The following is a 23,500-nucleotide window of genomic DNA, read 5'->3' as shown; positions in this document are numbered from 1 at the left end:
CCTACCTGTGCCTGCACCCGAATGAATGGAATACGCTTGGGTGCAGGCACATGTAGCCGACATCCGCATAAAAATGCAAGAAAATGCAAAGTCTTGCATTTTTATGCGTATTTCAGCTACATGTGCCTGCATGTACGCTGGCATATAGCTGTAGTTAAACCACAGTTATAGTTCAGCAACATCACAAATTCCCAGAAGGTCACAGTGCAAGTTCAAATCTGAGAAGCAATATTATAATTACTAAGGCAGGAAAAATATTGCTTTTCAACTTTGAACTCCCGCTGTAAACTACAATTATATGAACTAAGTGTATGCACCAATTGAGTTACTTGGGAATACCTCCCAACATTTGAAAAATGAAAAGAGGGACACGCCCACACACACTTTGTGGCCACGCCCCAATTACCACAGCCCATTTTTTATATAGTTGAAATAGTGCCCCCAATGACCCAATAGACAGTACCCCCATAGACAGTGCCCCCCATACACAGTGCCCCCTTTTAGAACAGTTGGGTGGTATGACTTGGGTGATTATTTAATGGGACTTGATATGGCATGCTGTACTCCTGACAAAACGTTGTGTGCAATCTGAAACATAAACACAGGGGATTAACCCCATGGAAGAGCAACTTCATGCGCAGGTCTGTTTCTCCACAGTAATACAAATGATAAATACAGCCTTCTCTGATGAAACATCCAATGACTCAAAATGCATTAGAAGGGAGGAGCTTAGGGACCACAGAGCACTTAGGGACCTCTGTCCTTTAGCATGGGTTATTTTCTTTTTTTCATTTTGGATAAATATATAGGGGCCTATTTATTAAAGTACGACAGGTACGAATTACAAAATATCCATATTCGATCGTACTGTGCGTATTTTATGCGACTTTTTCGTATAGTTTCATGACTTTTTTATATGTTGCTTGACTTTTTTGTACTATAACATTTGTGCGTATTGTATTGTCGCGCTGAGTATGAAAGTTTCGGATTTATTCAAGCTTCGGTATTATGACTTCAATCACAATACGATACTATCGTGACAACTTCAATACGATATTATCGTGACTAATACGATTTTTCGTGATATTTTTGATCATCAGAAATTATCGGATCCAATCCGAATTTTTCACATTTCGGGATTCAAACTCGTACTTTAATGAATCTGCCCCATAATGTTTTGTACACCTAATAAAGGTTTCTTGGGTGATTAATATAATATTGTATATTCACTCTAAGGCATTATTCACACATATATCAGATTGCTTACTTCTAAGTACTTGTTATAATTGGTAGCAATAGACTCAACATGGCTTGTAACTTTAAAGGAATAGCTCAGTATAAAAATTAAACTGGGTAAAATAGATAGACTGCACAAAATAAAAATTGTTTTCAGTAGAGTTAGTTAGCCAAAAATCTAATCCATAAAGGGTGAACAGATGTCTAACATAATAGCGATAACTCAACTTCCTCCTTTGCAGCCCTCTAATCTGTTAGCAGTCAGAAACCAATTAGTGACTTGAGGGGGGGCCATATGGGACATAACTGTTCAATTAGTTTGCTTTTCAATCTGACCTGTGTGCTCACAAACTAACTGAAGAGTTATGTCCCATGTCCCATGTTCAGAGAAAGTCACTCACTAACTAAGGTGTTAGAGAGCTGAAAGCAGGAAGTAGTGTTCTGTCTATTATGTTAGATATCTGCTCACTCCAGCATTTATACATTACATTTTTGACTAACTAACTATATTACAAATAACTTTTATTTTTCGCAGTTTATTTATTTTACCCAGTTTCATTCTTACACTGAACAGTTCTTTTAAACTGACTTCTTGAAGGGTAAAAAAGCTTTTATGGTGCTTGCTTGAGTGTTTTAAAATGGCTCAGGTATGGTATTTTCTTAGAGTTTACCACATACCTCCTCCTAACAACCCCCCCACCCCATAGGATCAGGTGTTGGACATATGTTATAGCAGGAGTCAAACAGTGCACATTAAATGGATAGTTAATTTTTTTCAATATGCTTGTTTGTACTTAATCATATAGTTTGACGGTTAGGCTACAACAAAGTTTACCAGCATGGTGCTTTCTTTTGTAATAATAGATTGGCAGCTCAGTAATTCCACAACAACAAGCAAGCATCACTGTGGAAACAGACTCTGCTTGTTACATATGCAAGTGTCTCAACTGATACCCTTAAGCTGCAAATAATAACCACAAGGAAAAAAGAATTTTAAGTAAATTTGTAGTTACATTATATTATCCCAGACACTGAATATATATACAAAGCTATTAGAAATTCATATATTTAATTTGATACAAGATCTTTGCAGAGAACAAAGGGGACACAAAAACAAGGGAGTTAATAAGGCAGCTATTAATAACAGCAGACACAGCAACAGATTTCAGCTTCATCTACTCTGAGTCACAAAAAGTCCTCCCACACTTTATAAGCAGTTAAAAATAAGAGTCTGTCGAACCAGCAGAAAATATTCAAGGAAAAAGAATGGAAAAATCAACAGATTATAGTGTATTACAAAATCAATTGTCTGAAAGGAGCATCATTTCTGGTAACAATGAATATCTAAAGCCAGCAATCTCCCCACCAGCAGGTGTAATTTTACATGACTCTAAAACATTCTCTCCATCAATTAAATCTGACATTCAGTAATAATATAAATGCCAATGGAATACCTGGATGCCTTTTACATCTTACTGTTTCCAGTAACAAATTCTGCATTTGTCCGAAATTAATATATCTATAAACAAACCGGCAGGCAGGTAGACAGATCAGCAGGTAGATATCGCTATGCCGTAGCAACTAACTTCTCAGCCTTGCATTCATCTAATGAATATATTTTTAGTACATGCTTCAATGGCAAAGACAAACACAAGGTCCACATGACCTCTCTGGAGGGCATTTATATATACATGTAAAAACATCACTTTGACACTAATCTCTACAGTACTGTTTGTACTTGAAATTATGTGCATCTGCAGCTGATTCAGATAATATAATTCATCATCATTTTCTACATAAGCTTAATTTATACATTCAACTACCATATATTATAGAACCAAAAATAATAGTGTTCTACAGTTTCATTTATTTCACTTAATTTCACTATAAATGAAAGTTAGGTACCTGAACAGTATACACATTTTATTTGAGACTACAGCAATGGTTAGTATGGTGGGGGGCCTGAAATTTTTTGGACAACAAAAACACAGATGTTATTATGTCATTATTACCTATACCTTGCCTCCCACATCAACTTATGGCACTGGAGCCCTTCCAAGCCCACCCCTGTCTATCTAAGGAGCTCTTCAGGCCCCACGTCTCGAAGAAAATTGGCAACACGAGAGGCTTGTTTTTGAATAGTGGAAAGAAGTTTCTCTAGCAAAAGAATTAAGAAAATGTGTATGCTATTGCAAAGCTAAAAACACCATAATCACAATGTAATTTCACCTTCCTATTGACTCCAATGCATATTGGTCAAATTTTGTAGTTTGGCTACATTTTGTGCAAAATTTTACACAAATCGAAACGTTGCAAGTTCACATATCACTAATCATAACCTAATCCAACTCCTCCCATTAAATGTGTTTTTACCAGAGGTTCAGTAGTAAGGGGGTATACTTAGAGAATACATTGGTTAGTCTGAGAGCTTTTATTAACACTATCCACTGTAAAAGCAACACCTGATAATTTTCATATTTCGCATCTTTTCAGAGTGTATACCTAGTTATAGGGATACCTATTTGTGTATACAACAATATGTAGTGGTGACAAGTTTGTATTGCTATACATTAGTGCAACTGTATAAAGTGCCCTAAATTCTGCAAAAAAAAATTCTGCATTGAGGCCCAGTTATGGTCAGATTAAGAAAATAGATAATGAGCAAGCAACCACAAAGAATGTACACAAGAGTAACACTACCTCACCAACACTTGGGTGCAGCTTTATTGTGCCCAAAAATTGATATGCACTTATGATTTAACCAGAACATCGCTTGACTTTGTAGAGAGAGTTAAAGTAACAAATTGTTACTTAGACTTCACCCAACCAGCCAAAAAGTTTATGGTTTAGAAAAACAGGACAAACATTGCTCTTGTTTGCACCTTAAATACAGTCAAGTGGCAAATTCCGTTGGTCAGATGCAATATACACAGAAATTGCTTAAACATCTTGAAAAATGGAATTCAATTAAATATTATAATGTGTAGTTGTGGAACATGTCTGAGGAAAATTTCAGACAGTTACAAAATAGCTTAATTGTACTTCAGTATTTCTTGGTTAACATGCTTTCACTCTGGCAACCAAAATGTAGTTAAAAAAGAAAAAAAAAACACAGTGGGATGTGGAGAAAACAATAGAATTAATAGTACAGTGATTTTAAAAATTACAAATGCCTAGACAATTACATCATGAAAACTGTCTAATGAATTTGATATTTGCTCAGTATGAATGACCAAGGATGGCTGGAGGCCCTGGAGGCCTTTTGAGCATGACTGATAGAAAATACCATAAAGCAGACTATGGGGCTGATTTACTAACCCACGAATCCGACCCGAATTGGAAAAGTTCCGACTTGAAAACGAACATTTTGCGACTTTTTCGTATGTTTTGCGATTTTTTCGGCGTCTTTACGAATTTTTCGTTACCAATACGATTTTTGCGTAAAAACGCGAGTTTTTCGTAGCCTTTACGAAAGTTGTGTAAAATCTTGCGCTTTTTCCGTAGCGTTAAAACTTACGTGAAAAGTTGCGCCTTTTTCGTAGCATTAAAACTTAAAAGGTGCGAAGTTTCGCGTAAGTTTTAACGCTACGAAAAAAGCGCAACTTTTTGAGCAAGTTTTAACGCTACGAAAAATCGCAAGATTTTACGCAACTTTCGTAATGGCTACGAAAAACTTGCGTTTTTACTCAAAAATCGTATTGGTAACGAAAAATTCGTAAAGACGCCGAAAAAAAATCGCAAAAAATACGAAAAACGCAATCGGACTCATTTCGACCCGTTCGTGGGTTAGTAAATGTGCCCCTATGTCTCTGCCTTTGAAAATGTGTTGTTCTAAATCACCCAGTTCTGTTTTGCATTTTACATTTTATATTGCCAGAAAATCTGGTAAAATGGTTCTTCTATAGCAGTTTCATTGTGTATTCACTACATTCTTCCAGTTTTTTTTAAACTTGTTTATTGTAAAAATAATCTCTGTTGTAAAAAAAATAATCAATAGAGGCAATATCAAGGGAAAGGTGAAAAGTATTTTTGATAAGACTTTAGATATTTTCCCTTACCTGTGACTGTGGATGAGTGCATTAAATGCTAATCCATCAGACCAACTGCTGGTGAAATTGATAACGTTGACCTGTGGGTAATTTCTTGTTGATTGGCGGACCCAGCTCAGTAAGATCTTTTCAGTATTTGTTTGCTGCAAGTCTGCCATGATGCCTTTCAATACATCTTTCACCTGAATGAGAAATAGAACCATCAATGGCTGCAGCTATTAGGTAAAATAAATTGATCATCAAAAAAAGATTGTTGGCAGCTTATTCTTTTACAAATATCATTTCCTCAACAAAACTAGTATTAAATTAAATGAATGTTAGGTATGTATTGATTTTTCCTCAGACTTGTTTAGTGATAAAATATTACTCTTGAAATCCATATCCAGTTGTTCATCAAGGAAATAGGTTAAAGAAATGTTTATATTCTGAACGAGCAATTTGCTTTTCTTTGCTTAAACTTCTTTAATGCCTATAGACTTACTGCAGAACTAAAATACATATTTTCAAAAATGTATTCAGTCCAGTCTTCTTAATATAGAACAATAATGTATATGTTACCAAATACATTTTATACATTTATTTTTCAGAATTAAATGCAAAGGTAGTAAAAGAGCATTTTTAAAACATCAAGTCATGGTCTCTCAAGTTTTTAATGTTTTTTTTTTTTAATTAGGATGTAAAAAAACCCAGGAATGATAGAGTGGACAGAACCTTACCTGCCAATGGAGAATGATACTCCAGATCAAGCCAAGGGTCAGCTTATGATTCCCATCCACTATGTCTGCGCTGCCAATATTTACCAAATCAATCTATTACAAAGAAAATGGAACATTAATAAATGCTTACAATTATACCATACATACATTATGAAAATGAAATGTACAAAAAGGAGAATTATGATTCTCCGGGTCCCATGGTGCATTACCATAATAATAAAACATTAACATAATAAAAACGTATAGTACCAGGACAAGGACAGATATCAAGTGACAGCTGCAATTGGTATTTTTCATGTTTAACTGTATTTCTGTAAGTTAAAATGTAGTAGTAAACTGAACTTCGACAGGCAGTTATTTATGACAGTATTGAGTAAAGAACTCTAATTGCTTGGGGGAAGAAGCTTTTGCAGTGTCTAGCAGTTCTAGTTTAAATACTAAATACTTCCAGATGGCAATAGGGAGAACAAAGTATGAGATGGATGATGCACGGCGGATAGTGTGTTTCTGGTAGAGTTGGAAAATGGGTGGGAGAGGGTCTCCTATGATCCTTTCTGCTGTCTTCATTATTTCCTATAAGGATTTTTGGATCCTTTCTGCTGTTTTCACTATTCGCTGTAAGGATTTTTAGTTCTCCAAATCAGACCGAGATGTAGCTACAGAGCACACTCTCAATGGTACCTCAATAGAATAGACTTCATATAGGATATTGCAATATATACTAAATCAGTAGAGTCCTGTTTATAATTCCTGTAGTTTTTCTCATTTAGGAATAAAAATGCTCTGCGTACTGACATTGTTTTGTAGGTTACATCTAAAACTTCTGGAAGGGTCATGAGGATTTATTAATACATCCTGGGCACCTGAGCCTCTGATTAAGATTTCACAAACTGATAAATCAATTTATCTGCTAGACACGTCCATCTCAGATGCCCTTCTAAAAATAACCAGAACTGCAGTATATCAAAAAAGCTGAGCGTTTATCTTTTATATGCCATCATCCAGTATAGTAAGCTCCTTTTGGAAATAATGTACGTCGTTTGACTTTATCCTTGAGGTGAAACTGTTATAGAAAAAGGTTGCCTCTTAAAATGTTCTGGGGAGTTATTGATCACTTGCAAAGTTTGCAGTACAATGAAAATGAAAACACAAAGTATGAGACCATTGACATTGGAAGTGTTGCTCAGTCTGAATGTATTACAATTAGATTTTTGACCTGGCCTACAAAGTTAATGCCACATTCTAATGTACTGCCAAGGCATTTTTTCAAAACAAATAGAGTGCAATTGAATGAAATTGTAAAAAGCAAAGGCAATGCATCAATTTCATTCCAGAGGGTAGATCAGTTCCAACAATGCAAATGCTAATGCCTAGCCATTAATATTGTCAGTCTGTATGAAGTAATAGAAAAATTCAGTCACAAACTATGACGCTTGCACTCCAATTTCACATCTAAATGTTAACAAAGATATTAGCAAACATGAACATTGACCAAGGTTATATCCTGGGCAAGTATTTATCTCTTTATGACCAAACACACCATTTTCATTATTTCACTGGGAAAGGAACTCCTGTGCATGATGCATCCAAATTAGCCATGTTTCTTGGTCTGAAGTTCAATGGAAATCATTGTTTTGGGATAAAACCTTGCCAGTTGTATGACATGTAAATAAGTAATATATTTTGTAAACGGAGCACTATTATTTAGCATTTGTGATAAATACTGTTGGGGTATTCTTCCACATTAAATGTTTTGATTTATTAAACTTAGTTCACAATGCTGTTCTCCAAATCATGCATCTTGTGGTTAGAGTATTGCAGTAATTAGAGGAAATGAAGATTAAAATTTGACCCTATATTTAAAATAATGTGCCACGATTCATGTCCTGAAGATAAAGAAATGTCAGATTCCAGTGCATGTTTTATTCAAACAGATGGAAAGCAGTTTAACAAACAAATGGGGGAGGCACAGGAGTGTTCATTTTACGGCTTAGCTTGCCCCTAAATAGACAGACTCTGAACTAAACCTCTGATAACAGGTTGCTGCCTTGTTACTAAATGTATTAGGAATAAAGCAGAGCTCTGACACATGACTAACTGGCATCTTCCATGACATCTTTATTATAAACATTCTTGCGTGTGTAGTTGTTACTGGGTATCTTACAACTTGAGTAAAAAGAGGATCACTGACTTAACTGTACTTTATGAAGTTTAGGCTGCTCTCATTCAGAAGCCATGCTATAAGATTCACTGTGATCATTCCCTATGCTGACAGTGCACTGATAGAGACAGTCAAGGTGATTACTCACATTGTTTTTTTGCAAGACTTGCAGGGCTTTGTTGACATTGTTTAGTGCATGAACCCTTGTAGAGCCTTTTTCTTTTACCTAAAACAAATGGAAAAAACAGCAATTTATTGAATGCATAGAAATTATTCTCATCTGATATGCACCCTTTGCTAATAGCAAAAAGGGAAGACATATCTTCTAGTGGCATAGTGACATTCATAATGAATTGATTGGAATGCTAAAAAAAACCCTCTATAATGTTCAGTACAAGGTCAGGTGTAGTGCAGACAAAAAAAAAGTAAAAGAAAAGCGGGTTTAAAGCAAAGCAATACAGGCCATTACAGACCAAAGATGCCTATACACCTATAACATTACTATAGATACCAACAGCAAAAAAAAAACCATAGATCATTTAGTTTTGCATTATACACAACTAAATATACAGTATTTATTCCCTGCTGCATTTCACAATACAGGTATAGGATCCATTACCCGGTAGCCCATTATCCTGAAAGTTCCAAATTACAGAGAAGTCATCTCCATTAGACTCTATTTTAAACAAATAATTCAATATTTTAAAAAACATTTCCTTCTTCTTTGCAATAATAAAACTGTACCTTGTATATAAAGATATACAGTAATTAATCCTTTTGGAGACAATTCTACTTGTTTTTTTTCAATACTTAAATATTTTTTTTAGTATGGAAAACCCCAGGTCCAAAGCATTCTGGATAATAGATCCATAGATCCCATACATGTATTGCATAAGAGAAAAATGTAAACTGAGATACACACTTTAGCATTCAGTGTGAGAATTATATTAAATATATGCAATCTGGAGAAAACGTATTTTACAGGATAAGTGTCAAGGTGCTGAAGTAGAGAGAACTGAAATGAGCATAATTTATTCTCAGAAGAGCACATAATTTTCAGTTCTTAGAATCCTACATAATTATCATCCATCCTCCCATTTATGCTATTGCTATTTCACTGTGTTTCTATTGTTGATAATCTTTCAGAGGTACAAAACATTGGAAACAGTTTGATTCTCATAAATATTTTTTTTTTTAAATCTATTACCGGTATGGGACCTGTCTTCCAGAATGCTCAGAAGTTTGGACCTGACGTTTTCCAGTTAAGGGACCTTTCCGTAATTTGGATCTCCCTACCTTAAGTCAGGGGTCCCCAAACACAGTCAAATGTAAAAAGACTTGGAGAGCAACACAAGCATCATAAAAGTCATGGAGGTGCCAAATAAGAGCTACGATTGGCTATTAAGTAGCCTCTATGCACACTATCCGCTTACAGGAGCCTTTATTTGGTAGTAAATCATGTTTTTATTCAACCAAAACTTCAAAAATAACTACCTGGTTTGGGGGCACTGAGAGCAACATCCAAGCAGTTGGTGAGTAACATGTTGCTGACAAACAGGGGCGATTCTGGACATATCGCCGCCTGAGGCGGCTCCTGGATGCCACCCCCCCCCCGCTCCCCAGCGCTTACCTTCTGAGCACAGGAGCGGGTCCGGGGGCAGTGAGATCGCTAGTGCAGAGAACGCAATTGCGCTCTCTGCTCTAGAAGAGCCGAATTTCCGGTTTAAAAACCGGAAATTCGGCTCTTAAAGTTACCAGGAGCGGCTTTTTGCCGCCCCTGGTAACTGGAGCGATTCTGCCGCCTGAGGCGAGTTTCTCAACTCAGAAGCAGAAGCGCCCCTGCTGACAAACCACTGGTTGGGGTTCACTGCCTTAAGTGTACAAATTTTTTTCAAATATTGGACAAATCCAATAGAATTGTTTGCATTCAACAAGGATTCATTATATCTTAGTTGGGATCAAATACAAGGTACTGTTTTATTATTACTGAGAAAAAGTAAATCATTTTTTTTTTAAATTTAATTAAAAATGAGTCTATGGAAGATGGCCTTAATTCTGAGCTTTCTGAATAATGGGTTTTGGGATAATTGATGTCATACCTGTTCTACATTCCTGTTACAAGAAATATTGGCACCAAAGACTGTGTTAAAGAGGGATTTCCATCATTTCCATCAGTAATGTCACTTGTAAATCAGCAATAGGGTTAAACAATTTATGAAGAGAATTGTTATCATAGAACCTCAAAGATGAATATAAAAAAGTAAATCATTAACTTTTTTCTTTTATTTGAAGGGAATATTTTAATCTTGCCTATGCTGCCATTTAATTATTATAATTATTATTACCATGTATTTATAAATTGCCAACATATCCCACAGTGCTGTACAATAAGAGGGATTATACAAACAGAATTACATGCAAGAGATGAAGAGTAGTCATGCGCTCATCATTACTGTTCATCTCTTATATTGGTTATTGTTGGAAAACTTTTATTGCTTTTAGCAGCACACTGAAGTTGTGCTAAACTTAATGGGGGTAAGCTTTTCTAAATTAATGGGTTTTTTAGAGATCTTTTGATGGCAGAAAAATTGGGAGAAAGTTGGACAGAACAACGGCAGAGGAGGAGTGGTTGCTGAGGTGTATGAGCCTGGCAGCAGTATTCATTATGGACTCGAGAGGTGATAGTCTCTGAATAGGAAGACAAATTAAAAAAGAGTTACAATAGTCCAGGCATGATATGATGAGAGAGTGAATAAGAATTTTGGCAGCATCTTGGGTGATAAATGATTGTATTTTGTATATATTTCTTAGGTGAAAGTGACATGATTTAATAAGTGACTGGATTTGTGAAAGACAGGGCAGAATCGAGTATAATCCCATGGCACCTTGCCTGGGGAAATAGTGGAATTGTTAACTATGAGAGATACCTCAGGGGATAGACAGAGCTTAGCACTGTGAGGAAGTTTGGAAGGAATTGGATCAAGTGGGCAGGTAGTAAGGTAAGAGTAAGCCAAAGGTTTTGAGACTTCGTCTTCAGTTACAGGGGATAAGGTACAAAGAAGAGACTGGGTAGTGTGGCGGAAGGTTGGTGAAAGACTAGGGGGATTTAGTTGTGCAATGTCACCTCTGATTGTGTCAATTTTGTTTTTAAAGTGCTTAGAAATATCTTGAGCACTGACTGATGCACATGGAAGGGGAGAGGGACAGCAGAGTGTTGAAGGTAGAAAAAAGTTGTGCAGGTTCTTTGAAAGTGAGTTACTAAGTGAAGTAAAGTATGTTTGTTTAGCTTGGCCGAGGCTGGTATTATAGGACAACAGAGCAGATTTGTAGATGCAGAAGTCCAATTCGGACCAGAGAATTTTGGTATGAGCTGTGTGCCAAGGTTGGAGCGGTTTGGGTCTAATATGTTTAGTCTTGGCAGAAGGAAGCTTATAAAGGGCAGTGTTGCGCATGTTATAATAGATAGAGGTAGCCTGATTAGGACAGAAGATGTTTGAGATAATAAAGAGAGTCAAAGGAAGAAGAGAGATGAGATACATCTAGGGGCACATTTACTAACCCACGAACGGGCCGAATGCGTCCGATTGTGTTTTTTTCGTAATGATCGGTAATTTTGCGATTTTTTTTTGTATTTTTTGCGATTTTTTCGGCATCTTTACGATTTTTGCGTAAAAACGCGAGTTTTTCGTAGCCAGTACGAAAGTTGCGCAAAGTCGCAATTTTTTCGTAGCGTTAAAACTTGCGCGAAACATCGCGCCTTTTAAGTTTTAACGATACGAAAAAGGCGCGACTTTGCGCGCAAGTGTTAACGCTACGAAAAAATCGCGACTTTGCGCAACTTTCGTAATGGCTAGGAAAAACTCGCGTTTTTACGCAAAAATCGTAAAGACACCGAAAAAAATCGCAAAAAATACGAAAAAATCGCAAAATGTTCGTTTCCAATCGGAATTTTTCCAATTCGGATTCGAAATCGTGTCTTAGTAAATCAGCCCCCTAGTGTTTGCAGGTCATGGTATGTGCATGTTTGGGGAACTGCAGAGGGTGTGAACGGGGTTAGCAAGAGCTGATATGTGAGCAGATTGTGATCAGAGAGGAAAAGTTGAGTAAGTAAAGTTGGAAATTGAGCAGAATTTGGTAACAATAAGATTCAGAGAGTTTTAATTGGAGTGAGAGGGGGAATCAGACAACAGAGAAAAGATGTTAATGACAGGAGTTTAGAGACAGCAGTGGCATTAGGATTGTTAATAGGTATGTTAAAGTTACCTAATACTACTCTATCACTAACTCTTGAATAGTATTATGATATGTTTATAAGACACTTGGCCAAATTCAAATTAATGAGAAAAGCTTTTCTGTTGAGATGGATTCCACAGAACTACTGTATGTCACCTGTTCCATGAAGAACCCATCAGGGTTTAGCAGTCACTTAAGTTTTACAGGGAATTGGATTTACCTGGATTTAGTAACCCATTGCAACCAATGAAATGTGAGTTTTGAAACTGCTGATTGGTTCCTGACAGTTATTATACAACTAGGAAGCTTTTTACCATTTATTTAATTTGTTTTTTTAATTTCATTTGTGACGCTTGGAGATATGCAAAATCATCAGTTTTTCTGCCATCATTCTTTAAAAAGAATTACTTTCAACCTTGGGGTTTAGCTAGGAGTCATGCCCCATCATTTTGAAACCTCTGTTCCAAGATACATAAATGAAAAAATAAATAAAAACTTAACAAACATATAATTCCAGAAAGCATTTTTATATCAGTTTTGAGCATCAGATTTTTTTAGAGAGTTATAATAATAGTAATATGAGTTAATTAAGGAAGGGTAGTTTACAATGCATCCATAAAAATTGCAATTAATAAAATTAAAATAATTTGTCTCCTCTAAAATATAGATATTTCTGCTCATGCAAATTTAAATTCAAATGATAAAATGTGATGTTAAGATATTGCTCAAAATACCTAACTGGTTCATAAAATAGAACAAACCAGATTTTGTAATATTAAGGAATATTTTCCACTGAATTAGTAAATTTTCCTTACATATATTAAGGGTGACTGTCAGACTGCAAATGAGGTTACAATAGTGTATAGTTTCAATATTGTATGTAATCATTTATTTAAAAAGCACCACCAATATAAGCAGTGCTTTAAAAGGCATAAACACAAACAGTAAATCTATGAGTTCTTAGGTGTTCAATACACAGTTGTGATGAGGTCCTACCCCTGAAGTGCTTACAATCTATTAAATCACCTTGACAGTAAAACGTCTTTTCTGTAAAGGAGGGGCTTCAAAATGTATACTTCTGAGTATTTCTCTGACACACAGTAAATAACTGCTCCTTAATAATATTATGGAAGTAGAAAAGTATATATCCCACATACTCCCAACAATATTTAATAAGAAAGAAATAGGCACAAGATGCAATAATAAACTGAGAAAGACATTAAGGGGCAGATTTATCAAAATGTTGCTTAATGCAATTGATAAATAGAATTCTTAAAATCCCATAGGAATGAAGGGAACGTAGGCGAGTTTTTATGTATTAAGCTCTAAACTCACATTTTGATAAATCTGCACCTTAGAGTTAATAGGTATTGCAATATGCAATAACAGCAATTAATAGGAACTAACAGGGAACTGATAAAGGATAATTTCCCTAGTGGATAGTTGATGATCTTGAGTCTATGGATCAATTATGTAGAAGAAGGATGACCTCCTTCATGTAATGCAGTTAAGAGGATTGCATTTCCTGGCTGCATCTGTACACCTCTCCTGTTCCAGGGCTCAGCCAGAAATATATAAATGCGGGTTGTTGCATAGCCTCAGGGACACCCTAATTATTTAACAAATATCTTGAAAATGGGCATTCTGGTATTACCCGTGCCTGTCCAAACTTGCATGAAGGGAACAGAATTGCAGTGCAGTGTTTTCAGTGTTTCTTCATTGGTCCTAAGGATTGTTGTGACTGACAGTGAAGCATAAAGGAGTGGAAACTAGAAAGCAGGCAAAAAAGGAACTCTGGTAGGATGTTCTGAGGGAGTGACATGGAGTAGGGGTGGGGAGTGAAAGAGTGTCTTGTCTGAATGCGGAAAAAAAAATTCTGACCTATACTATGGTATTTAGATGAAAAATAAAGCCCTTGCCACCTTCTCCTTGATGCGACAAGTTGTCTACTTTGCACTGTCAAAAAGAACGATAGCTTTATGTGATGAAGGTGAAGAACATTTTCCTGTAAAAAGAAAAGCCCTGGAGCTATAAATGCAGGGGCTGCATGACAAGGGATCCGAATGACCAGCAGCCAGATCACACTGGTTTATGGTTAAAGATTGGCAGAATCAGATGTCACTGTGATTGGGTGAGAAGCAATGAGTCAAGGTAGGGGATAGCTGGGCTGGGGGCAGAGAAGGTGATGAATGTGATGTCACATGAGAAGCAGTTTCCTTCCTTTCTTCTGAGCAGGTAGAAACATCCCAACCACCCTCCCCTCTTTTTTGCATATTTTGGGAAATGTCAGGAATTGCTTTTCTTTATGTTCTCATATTATCTACTAATAACCAAATGTGGATGTTCTCCTGTATGCAATTTTATATTGTGGTTTTGGTAGCTTTATACAGTATAAACATGAGAGTCTGCATGGTATCATTTATGTTAAATTATATCAAATGTTTGATCCAGGGAATGTTTACAACCCCCACTGGGGGGTCAGGAAGGATTTTTTTCCCTCACAAAGTTTTTTGCCTTCTTCTGGATTAAATCATTGGATGTATAAAAAATGATTTTTAGACAAAGGAAAAAGGAGATTTTCTCCTGTGACTGCACAGTGGATTGATAGATACAGACGCTACTACGGCTTGTGCTAGGTGACAGCCTGCTTGGATTTCTTATCATCGAGACACTGCAGACTCGGTGGGAGATGCAGCTCCTGCTGGTAGCAGAGTTTATAGCCATCCTCTCTGTAGGTAGCGGCAGCCTAATACTCAGTGGCGGATATAATGACATAGTACTGATCTCAAGTCCTCAGTAAGGATCAGCAGAGCATAGTAGCAATCTCTTATGGAATTCTGGCTTTGAATGTTGCCTTTGGGTGAGGCTGACAAGGTCCTATTTATTTGATGAAATGTGAATAAATGCTGTGGCCATTTTAACATTTTCTGGCTCCAAGTGTTTCATTAAGGTATGTAACAATGGGGTTCAGAGGGATGGTTGAAAGTGAAGGGTCAATTGAGGAGTTCCCTTTTCAATATTATTCTTATCCAGCTGCTACATACAGTACATGCTTTTGCTTAGAAACAATGAACCATAAGGTTTTTCTGTTCATATACAGTGCTGCTTTCTTCAAAGGTAGTGCTTCAAATAATAAAACATTGAGAGTATATAGACAGGCACTCCAAGTATTTTGGTCCACAGTCAGCAATTTAGAGCTTCTGGCTATTATACTGGCATAAAGATTTGGTAAAATCCATTAATACTACTAGTTATAGTTCTGATGTGTGCTGGGTTTACTTGGATGGGTTGAACTTGATGGACACTGGTCTTTTTTCAACCCTATGTAACTATGTAACTATGTAACTATGATTCTTACCAGGAGCAATTAAAACTGGTACTTATATTTAGGGGCATATTTATCAATTGATAAAATAGACCCTCATAAAAGAAAAACCATGCAAAAGAATGTGTTCTACAAATAATGATATCCCCCAAAAAAACCCAGCTGTTTTCCTATTACTAATATTAGAAAAACAAGAAACAAGCATAATCCTGCTTAATATGTTTATATAAAGCACCGGAATACTGAATTACATCTAATGAAGTGACTGAAGTGAAACCCTCTATTTGTTTTAATGTAAAACACCAAGTTTTATAAGAGAAGAATTTTTATGAAAGCATATTCATCATTCTGTCATTGTTACACAGCAGGGGCTATTGTTTCATCTCTGCACACCTCATTTTCAAATTCCATGCTTGCAGGTCATGTGTAAGTAATACTACCTAAAGTATAACATATTTACTGTACAGGTACCTGAACTTTATAATTATAGCAGTTCAGCAGCCCAGATGAAACTCCATCTCATGAAGTAAAAAAGATAACACTTTTTTGCTAAATTGTATCTTTGCTATTACTATAGCAACCAAATTATCAAGCAGTTTGTATCAGTCTACTACACTTTACAGGTTGCAGGTGCTCCTCCTCTTAAGTGAACCATTGAGCTTCTCTAGGTCAATGTATGCACGTTATAGCCAGAAAAAATACTGTAATGAGTGTGTGCCTGCCTAGGGAGATGCAAGAGATTGCTGGCAAAATAGAATAAGATGGTGGCATGGTGGAAAAATGAAAATTAGGATTGTTCCAAGTAATAAAAAATTTGATATCCACCACTGAGTTTTTTTTATTTTTCCTGAAAAGTGGGGATTAGAAGTCAGTATCAATAGGAAATAAATATCAGCATTATGTTAACTTTGTTTAGGTGTGATTTTTTTATTTTGTAATTTGGAGAATGTACAAAGCATTAGCATTTTATTGAACCTACCAGTTTTTGGCCCGTAAGGCCTTCAAGGAGATCCAGGAGTCTTCTTCCATCTTGGAGGTCAGAAAACAGATCTTCAATGGGATGTTTTCCAAACTGTGAAGGAAAATGAATACACATGTTAAAGCATTTTTATCCTTATACATCAGTAAAGAATAGTTTCAGAATATATAAAGCTTCTAAAATTGCTTGACCCACAAAATCTTGTCATGTAGCATCGTGTAACAGGGTACTACAAAATCTGTTCCCTACTTCTGTCATTTAAGTTGGATCAGTTAAATAAAGTCGGATGTTGTGTTTTGTTCCTGCATCTACATGTGACAGTCAAGGTATTTCCATAAGAGAAAAAATCTTTTAAAAACCATCAGATTTTATCTTGCTGGATGTAGACACAGAATGCAGCGTGCAAAGGAACGCTTGTTGGAAGAAAATAACAGGTAAATCTTTCATGTAGTTAACGCATCAGATTTTTCTATCAGTCCCTGACTCACACAACTACAGTACATCTGACTTATAGGATGTGATCTGTCAGTCCAACACCATCCTGTCCTTTGAAGTTCAGCCCTTAGTTTATAATGTCTTAGAAACGCTGGCAGTTAATCAAAATGGAGTTTAACAACAATCTTTTAAGTGGGGAAAAAAAGCCTCCTGAAACCTGTCCTCTGACTGGAACACTTTACAGCAAATTGCATTGGGTTGATGATGTCAAACTGACTGAAGCTTTACTTTGTAATGATGTTATTGTCATACAAATGAGTAAAATATTAACTATGCGAAGATATAGGCTATTATGTAAAAAAAAAATACAATTTTTCTAATTAAGAGAACAGATAATCAGCATTTGTATTCAAGCAAAAGTAACAGTATATTTATATACAGAAGAGAATGTGTTATCTTTGCTTGGTGGAAGATAGGGCAGGGTGTGTGTTTACAGAAAACATGTGTAGTACAACATAATTCACAAATATGACACTGCTTAACCTTCCATAAAAACAGTTTTCAGCAAGCATCCTACACTTTTTTTCACAGAAACAAAAATGTTTTTCTCTGGCAAAAGAAAAAGCATGACAAAATTCTAGTGTAGATTCAAAACATTTTTTGCCACTTGCAAAAACTCTTATTGCGACACAACTCTGTATCAGGTGAAAACATTTCCTCATCCCCAATGGTGACTGCTACACCAGACAGCTATCCTGTGGCATATAAACTAAGTTTTCTCTGTGCTACTTCAGGTTATCAGTATCAGAAGTATGAAGCATTCTGTTTAAAGAGGAGCTATGCATTTGCTGGAGGTGTGGAGCCTATGTTATTTTATTTGGAATACAGTAGATTTATCTGTATAAAAAGTAAAAAAAAAACTGCCCAGTAGTGATGAACCAACCTGTAGCATTTTGCTTAAAAGTTTGCAAAGTGAAATGTTGCTAAAATGCATTGGAGGCAATAAGAAGGTGAAATTACATTGTGGTTAAGATGTGTTCCTTAACACTATGCTACTTAGATAGTGTGAGGACTGAGGAGGGTTCCAATCCCCTTGGTTGATGTGGAAAGCAAGGCAAATGACATCTGCCATTTTCTGAGAAAACAGATTCCTTTTTTGCCAACAAAACTGGCCACATGGCGAAATACTATTTGCAAAATAGTGGATTTGCAAAAGATGTATAGGCAACTACAGATTAATTAGATGCACAGTAGAATGGGCTGCTCAAAGCACAAAAGAGGATTTAGAAGGGGAAATATCTATTAGGATATACATTGGGAATAAAGTGTTAAGTATTGAACTATAAAAGATAAAAAGAGCTTCTACTTGACGGACCTTGACCATTACAGAATTGAAAACTCTATACTCTGCCATGGTCTTCCTTGGCTTACACATGTTCATTAAGTCCATATGCAGGTTGGGGCTATTTAAGCCTCTCTTTTATTGATTAATGAATAATAATGATTTATTCCTGTCTGTCACTTTCCCTAACTATTGGCCTATTTAACAGACTAGTGTTTGCCTGCCACCTACCCTGTTCATTGAACATTTGTGCGGAATAACCTTTTAGCCTAACAGCAATTCCATTGTTTCTCTTCACCTGTTCTTTGCTCTGCTCAATAAACCATTTTTTGTGTACAATATGTTCAATCCTGTTTTTCATCAGTTTTTAATACATGAATAAATACCTGCCATCTCACCTTCAATATTTAAATGGCATAAGTCCAAGTTATAATAAATAACACATTGTTTTGGCCATGCTGCTCTGGGAATAAAGAAAGCATAAAAAGAAAAGATTAACCCACTGTGAAGTCTGCACTCATTTGTATGACCAAATTTAATATACTGTATTCCCCCATGGGGCTAAATAAAGAGAATCAGGGATACAAATGCTATTTTCAGCCAACATCTGCAAAAGACATACATGCTTCAATGAATAACCCTACCAGAAATGTAAATGTGAACACGGATAAAAAAAATTATACAAATAAAGATAGGTGGCTACACTGTATCTGAAAAACAGTCGTTTGCTATTGCAAAGGTTATCATAACAGTGGTTATAACATATAGCTAGGTAATAATATGGTGTCCCCAGGGTTATTAGTCATCAGCACTGGGGCACAATCAATCATATGATGAATCCAGTTCCATAGATTCCATAGTTCTAGAATACCAAAAATGTAAGTTTGTTAAGGTGTAAAGGTAGCCATACACAGGCAGATAAAAGCTTGTGTATGGTGCCCTTAGATGGTCCTGCCCAACCAATGTCTGGCTGAAAATCAGCAATATGTAGATCAGGCATTTTAAAAATCTTTGGGGAGAGGAGCACATTGGCTCGTTGACGTGCCTCAAGGTTATATTGGAGAAAGATCAGCTTGTTTTGTAAACTCGCAAAATGAACAGATCTTTTCTTGTATGGCCAGCTTAAGAGTGGATTCTGGTGTTCTCTGTGAATTATACAGGCAGCCCTTTTGTTTGCATATCACATCCAGCACAATGCCTTCCACAGACAAGTACAGGACACTGATCCCATTGTATTAGAACTGATTATACAGCGTGGTAAGATTGATCTGTATTTGTATTTCTAGAATATATCCATTGCAGTACTAACTGGGTTGTGGGGCACTGTGATGTAATAAACCTATTTTGGGAACTCTTACACCCATAAGTAACTTTTTGGAAATATGGAAATTAATCATTCACATATGAGTGACTGTGCCGCATTGCTAAATATACCTCCGTGGACACCCCTTGAGTTAGATTCCAGCAATGTCATGATATATTTTGCAATTACAATGACCATCTGTTTTTCAGATTCTTTACCTTTTGGGTGTTACAAACAGATGACAGGCAACCTATACTTATCTGTATAATTTTTACCTATATCTACATTTGAATTTCTGCTGCAGCTATTCAATAAAGCACATCTTTTCCATTTATGTTGGCCACATGTGGTATCTGTATCCCTGATATACTTATTTATTTATCTATCCTCAGTGAGGGAATAGGTGATATTATGGCTATGAGTGCTATCTTTAAACTGGGAAAATATTTCTCTTTAGCCGAGTGACATAACCACTTTCTTCATCATGGTTTAGAAAGGGCCAATGCCTATGGACAGGATACTCTTACGAATTTCTTTTTCAAAAGAACATGGTCAGTGTTGGTACCTTATACAAACCCCCATATATGGCAATTCTGTAACGTAATGTGATGAAGAGTTAGTTCCTGGTCATTACACTGTGCATAAATGTTGTGGTTTGCAACAGCAAATAAATACTACAGATTAGAATTTTTACATGACCAAACTTAGAGGACATGTCTATTTTAGTGTAGCTTTTTTGCAAAAATTAATAAAAAAAAAAGTAACTGACTTAAATTCCATCATTGTTTTTTTTATATTTCCCTTAACTTTAAATGGCTTAAATGAACTCCTTAACAATCTGAAACAATTCTTGCATGAATTACTAAAAAACCAATCTTGAATTCATAAAGGCAATACTTCTGCAACTGTAAACCTTTTTAACACTGCTACAGTAGGTGCAATAGGGATAAATAGATTAACTTCTTGACACTCCATTAAGTGTTGGAGATCTACCAGCAATGTGGGGCGCTCTCACAATCAATTAAAGATGTTAAAATAGGCTGTACAGCTGAACAAAACCCTCAGTTAAGCTTGTATGCATACTGTGCAAATAACTCTCTGTAGATTAAAATGATGCGTGTTTTGTCTGCCTTTGCATCTCTTATACGCACTTAAAAAAGCTGAGCATAGTGACACGCTAATGACACTGCTGCTCTAAGTCAATATGCCAGAAAGCTAGGAATCCTGATAAATTTCCTCTGTAAGGTGTGGGCATGCATGCATGGAACTAACTCCCAACCAAACAGTTCTAGAGGCAGTTTACTTCTGCTGCCGACACAAAAACTGACATATTGTTGTGATGACACACTGAGATTCAAATGTCCATTTATATTTAATGTACTGTATAATGCAATGAGTAGCCCAGTTTGTACAGCGTAAACAGCTTGAAGGTATGAACTTATCCAGACGGTTCCATTAGACTGAACCTGCTTTGTTCAGTACAGGACATTTAATGTGCTGATGGTGTTTGAGCATTGGTACTAGTACCCATGAGATAAACCTTGAGTGGGCATATTAGAAACTTGGTACTAGATATATTATTTGACATTAGTTCAACATCAAGAAGGATTTAAAATGGTTACATATATATATATACATAAATCATTCAGACAGGAGAACAATGAGATTGTAAAATTCCTAAGGCGACGAACATATTATTTATCTTTTTTTTTTTTCTTCATTTATGTTCAGGCACGCAGAGTAGATTTGCAGTGATATTTATATTTCATTTATGTGTGGTTTATTAAACAATATTACCAGCAGAGAGCACTGACATGAAGATGTTTTTCTTTTTCACTAATGAACAGAGAATCATTTTAATAAATGTATAACAAATACTGATGGAGCTGATGATGCTACCTATAACTGATGCCATAATTATTTTTAATCTATTTTGTTGTAGTAGAAGCTGACTGGTGTCTGGTTATATGATAAAATATTATTACATAAACAATGGTGTATAAAGTCCCACAGCTCATCCTGTGCTCATCATCGTGTTCTCTTCGAATCTGCATTAATAAAAAGTATGAAAGAGCTTGGGGACTACCAGTACAGCTATAGTTATAAAATATTAGTGGTATGTATCTGGAGATTTTCCTCATTCCCTTTTTCCACATTTCTCCTATTTATTTGCCCCATTCTGTTTTTTTTTATTTTCTTAGTCCTTCTCTTAAACATTTATCATTAAATCTTTCCATTTATATGACCTCATTCCTCTCCTTTTCCTGAACAAAATATTCAGTACCTGGACTGGCTTGTCCCTTTTGTCTTTCTTTCAGTTTTCTTCCTTCTTTCTTTCACCACTTTTTATTTTCCAATTTTTATAACCACTTCCTTATTCTCCTTTGCATTTTGATTTCCTTTTCTCTCCTGTAACACTCATTTTCTGCATCAGACCGTTATGAGGCGTCAATTTCTGGTGTGACACAGGCCTGCCTGGACCCAATAGGTCTAGCCTAAGATCAGCCTAGGTCTAGTCTAGATCAGCCTAAGACCAGTGCTGTTTGCAGTGGCGTAACTAGTGTGCAGTGGTGTCACTAGTGTGCAGCAGTCCCTTTCCCCCCTGCAAAAACTCTCTGCCCCAACCCTCTTCCATCCACCCCCACCTCCGTCTTCTGCTTGCCTAAGTCTTCCCTCCCCAGCACTCTATTACTTGTGAGAGGGAAGAGTTTACAACTAAACCCAATATAAACATGCTTTATGACTGGGTTTAGTGTCCCTATCTATCAATATACCTATCATTCTATCTATCTAATGCTTGGGTGTACATTGCAATAACATAACATTATATACACAGCTACAAAAGAAAATTTACACAGTGAAAATTATCACTTGCCATTTGGAAAGAGATAGCAAAAGGAGGAGGTTTCTGTACAATCTGTATTTACACACATACATTCTTCAACAGTAACACATTTTAGAGACAGAAAGCACTTTCTTTCTTTTGAGTTTTCAGTAACAAAAAATAATTTGTGCTCATGACGATGATGTGCTTGCAACTGCAGAATGGCATGAAGCCAAAACCATGGCTTCACAAAGGAACAACCAAACAGAAAAACACAGCTTACAAGGAAAACATGCATGGGTGTGAGGTGCGTGCAGCTTTTCATTGGAAGATTAGATTAGCAACACTGCAGTGTGGCTCATTCTTTGGAGAGTCAAAAGATGTCATCATTCTGGCTGAGTTAAGATCACTTTCTTGAAGAGCGATTCTTACTGAGCATAACATTTGCTGTCAATCATGAAGTTTATAATTATAACAATCAGTGCCTTATAAACTACCTCTAAAAATACTTTTGCTGAATAACTTAGCAAGACACTGCTCAAGCATTAAATTCAGAACTTGTATGGATAATGTCTCTAGACTTGCCACACTACAACAACATGTTTTACCACTTTTGACATCTATGTACTAGAAGAAATAATAGTTCTGTATGCTATTCATAGTTATCTTGCATTTATAGTATACAGTTATTTAATGTGGAGGATTCAGTGCCATGTTTAACAAGGTTAAATTATTCTGTGATTTTGATAGTATGTATGCTACAACCCTTAACGTTACTGGTGCCATTCTCTCTGCTGAAACTAACATATTTCATTATGCAAGCACCATCATCTATTGTGATTATTTCTTGCCTATACCTTGTCTTCATCCACAGAGCTGAGAATAGGGATTAGAATA

General features: G+C 36.1%; 1 protein-coding gene across 1 annotated transcript in view; it reads right to left on the bottom strand.

The window, feature by feature from the left end:
• Nucleotides 1-23,500, bottom strand: part of dmd.3 (LOC105946662) — a 1,093,908-nt gene that overhangs the window by 805,510 nt on the left and 264,898 nt on the right. The window contains exons 3-6 of the mRNA XM_031897001.1: nucleotides 16,700-16,792; nucleotides 8,311-8,388; nucleotides 6,002-6,094; nucleotides 5,295-5,467 (exon numbers count right to left, since the gene is read on the bottom strand). Of these exons, the coding sequence (XP_031752861.1) occupies nucleotides 5,295-5,467; nucleotides 6,002-6,094; nucleotides 8,311-8,388; nucleotides 16,700-16,792 (437 nt within the window). The remainder of the gene's footprint in view (nucleotides 1-5,294; nucleotides 5,468-6,001; nucleotides 6,095-8,310; nucleotides 8,389-16,699; nucleotides 16,793-23,500) is intronic.

This window comes from Xenopus tropicalis, chromosome 2, assembly GCF_000004195.4.
Source record: "Xenopus tropicalis strain Nigerian chromosome 2, UCB_Xtro_10.0, whole genome shotgun sequence".
Taxonomy (NCBI): domain Eukaryota; kingdom Metazoa; phylum Chordata; class Amphibia; order Anura; family Pipidae; genus Xenopus; species Xenopus tropicalis.
Note: the sequence above shows the minus strand (reverse complement) of the source record. Positions and strands in the feature narration are given on the sequence as shown.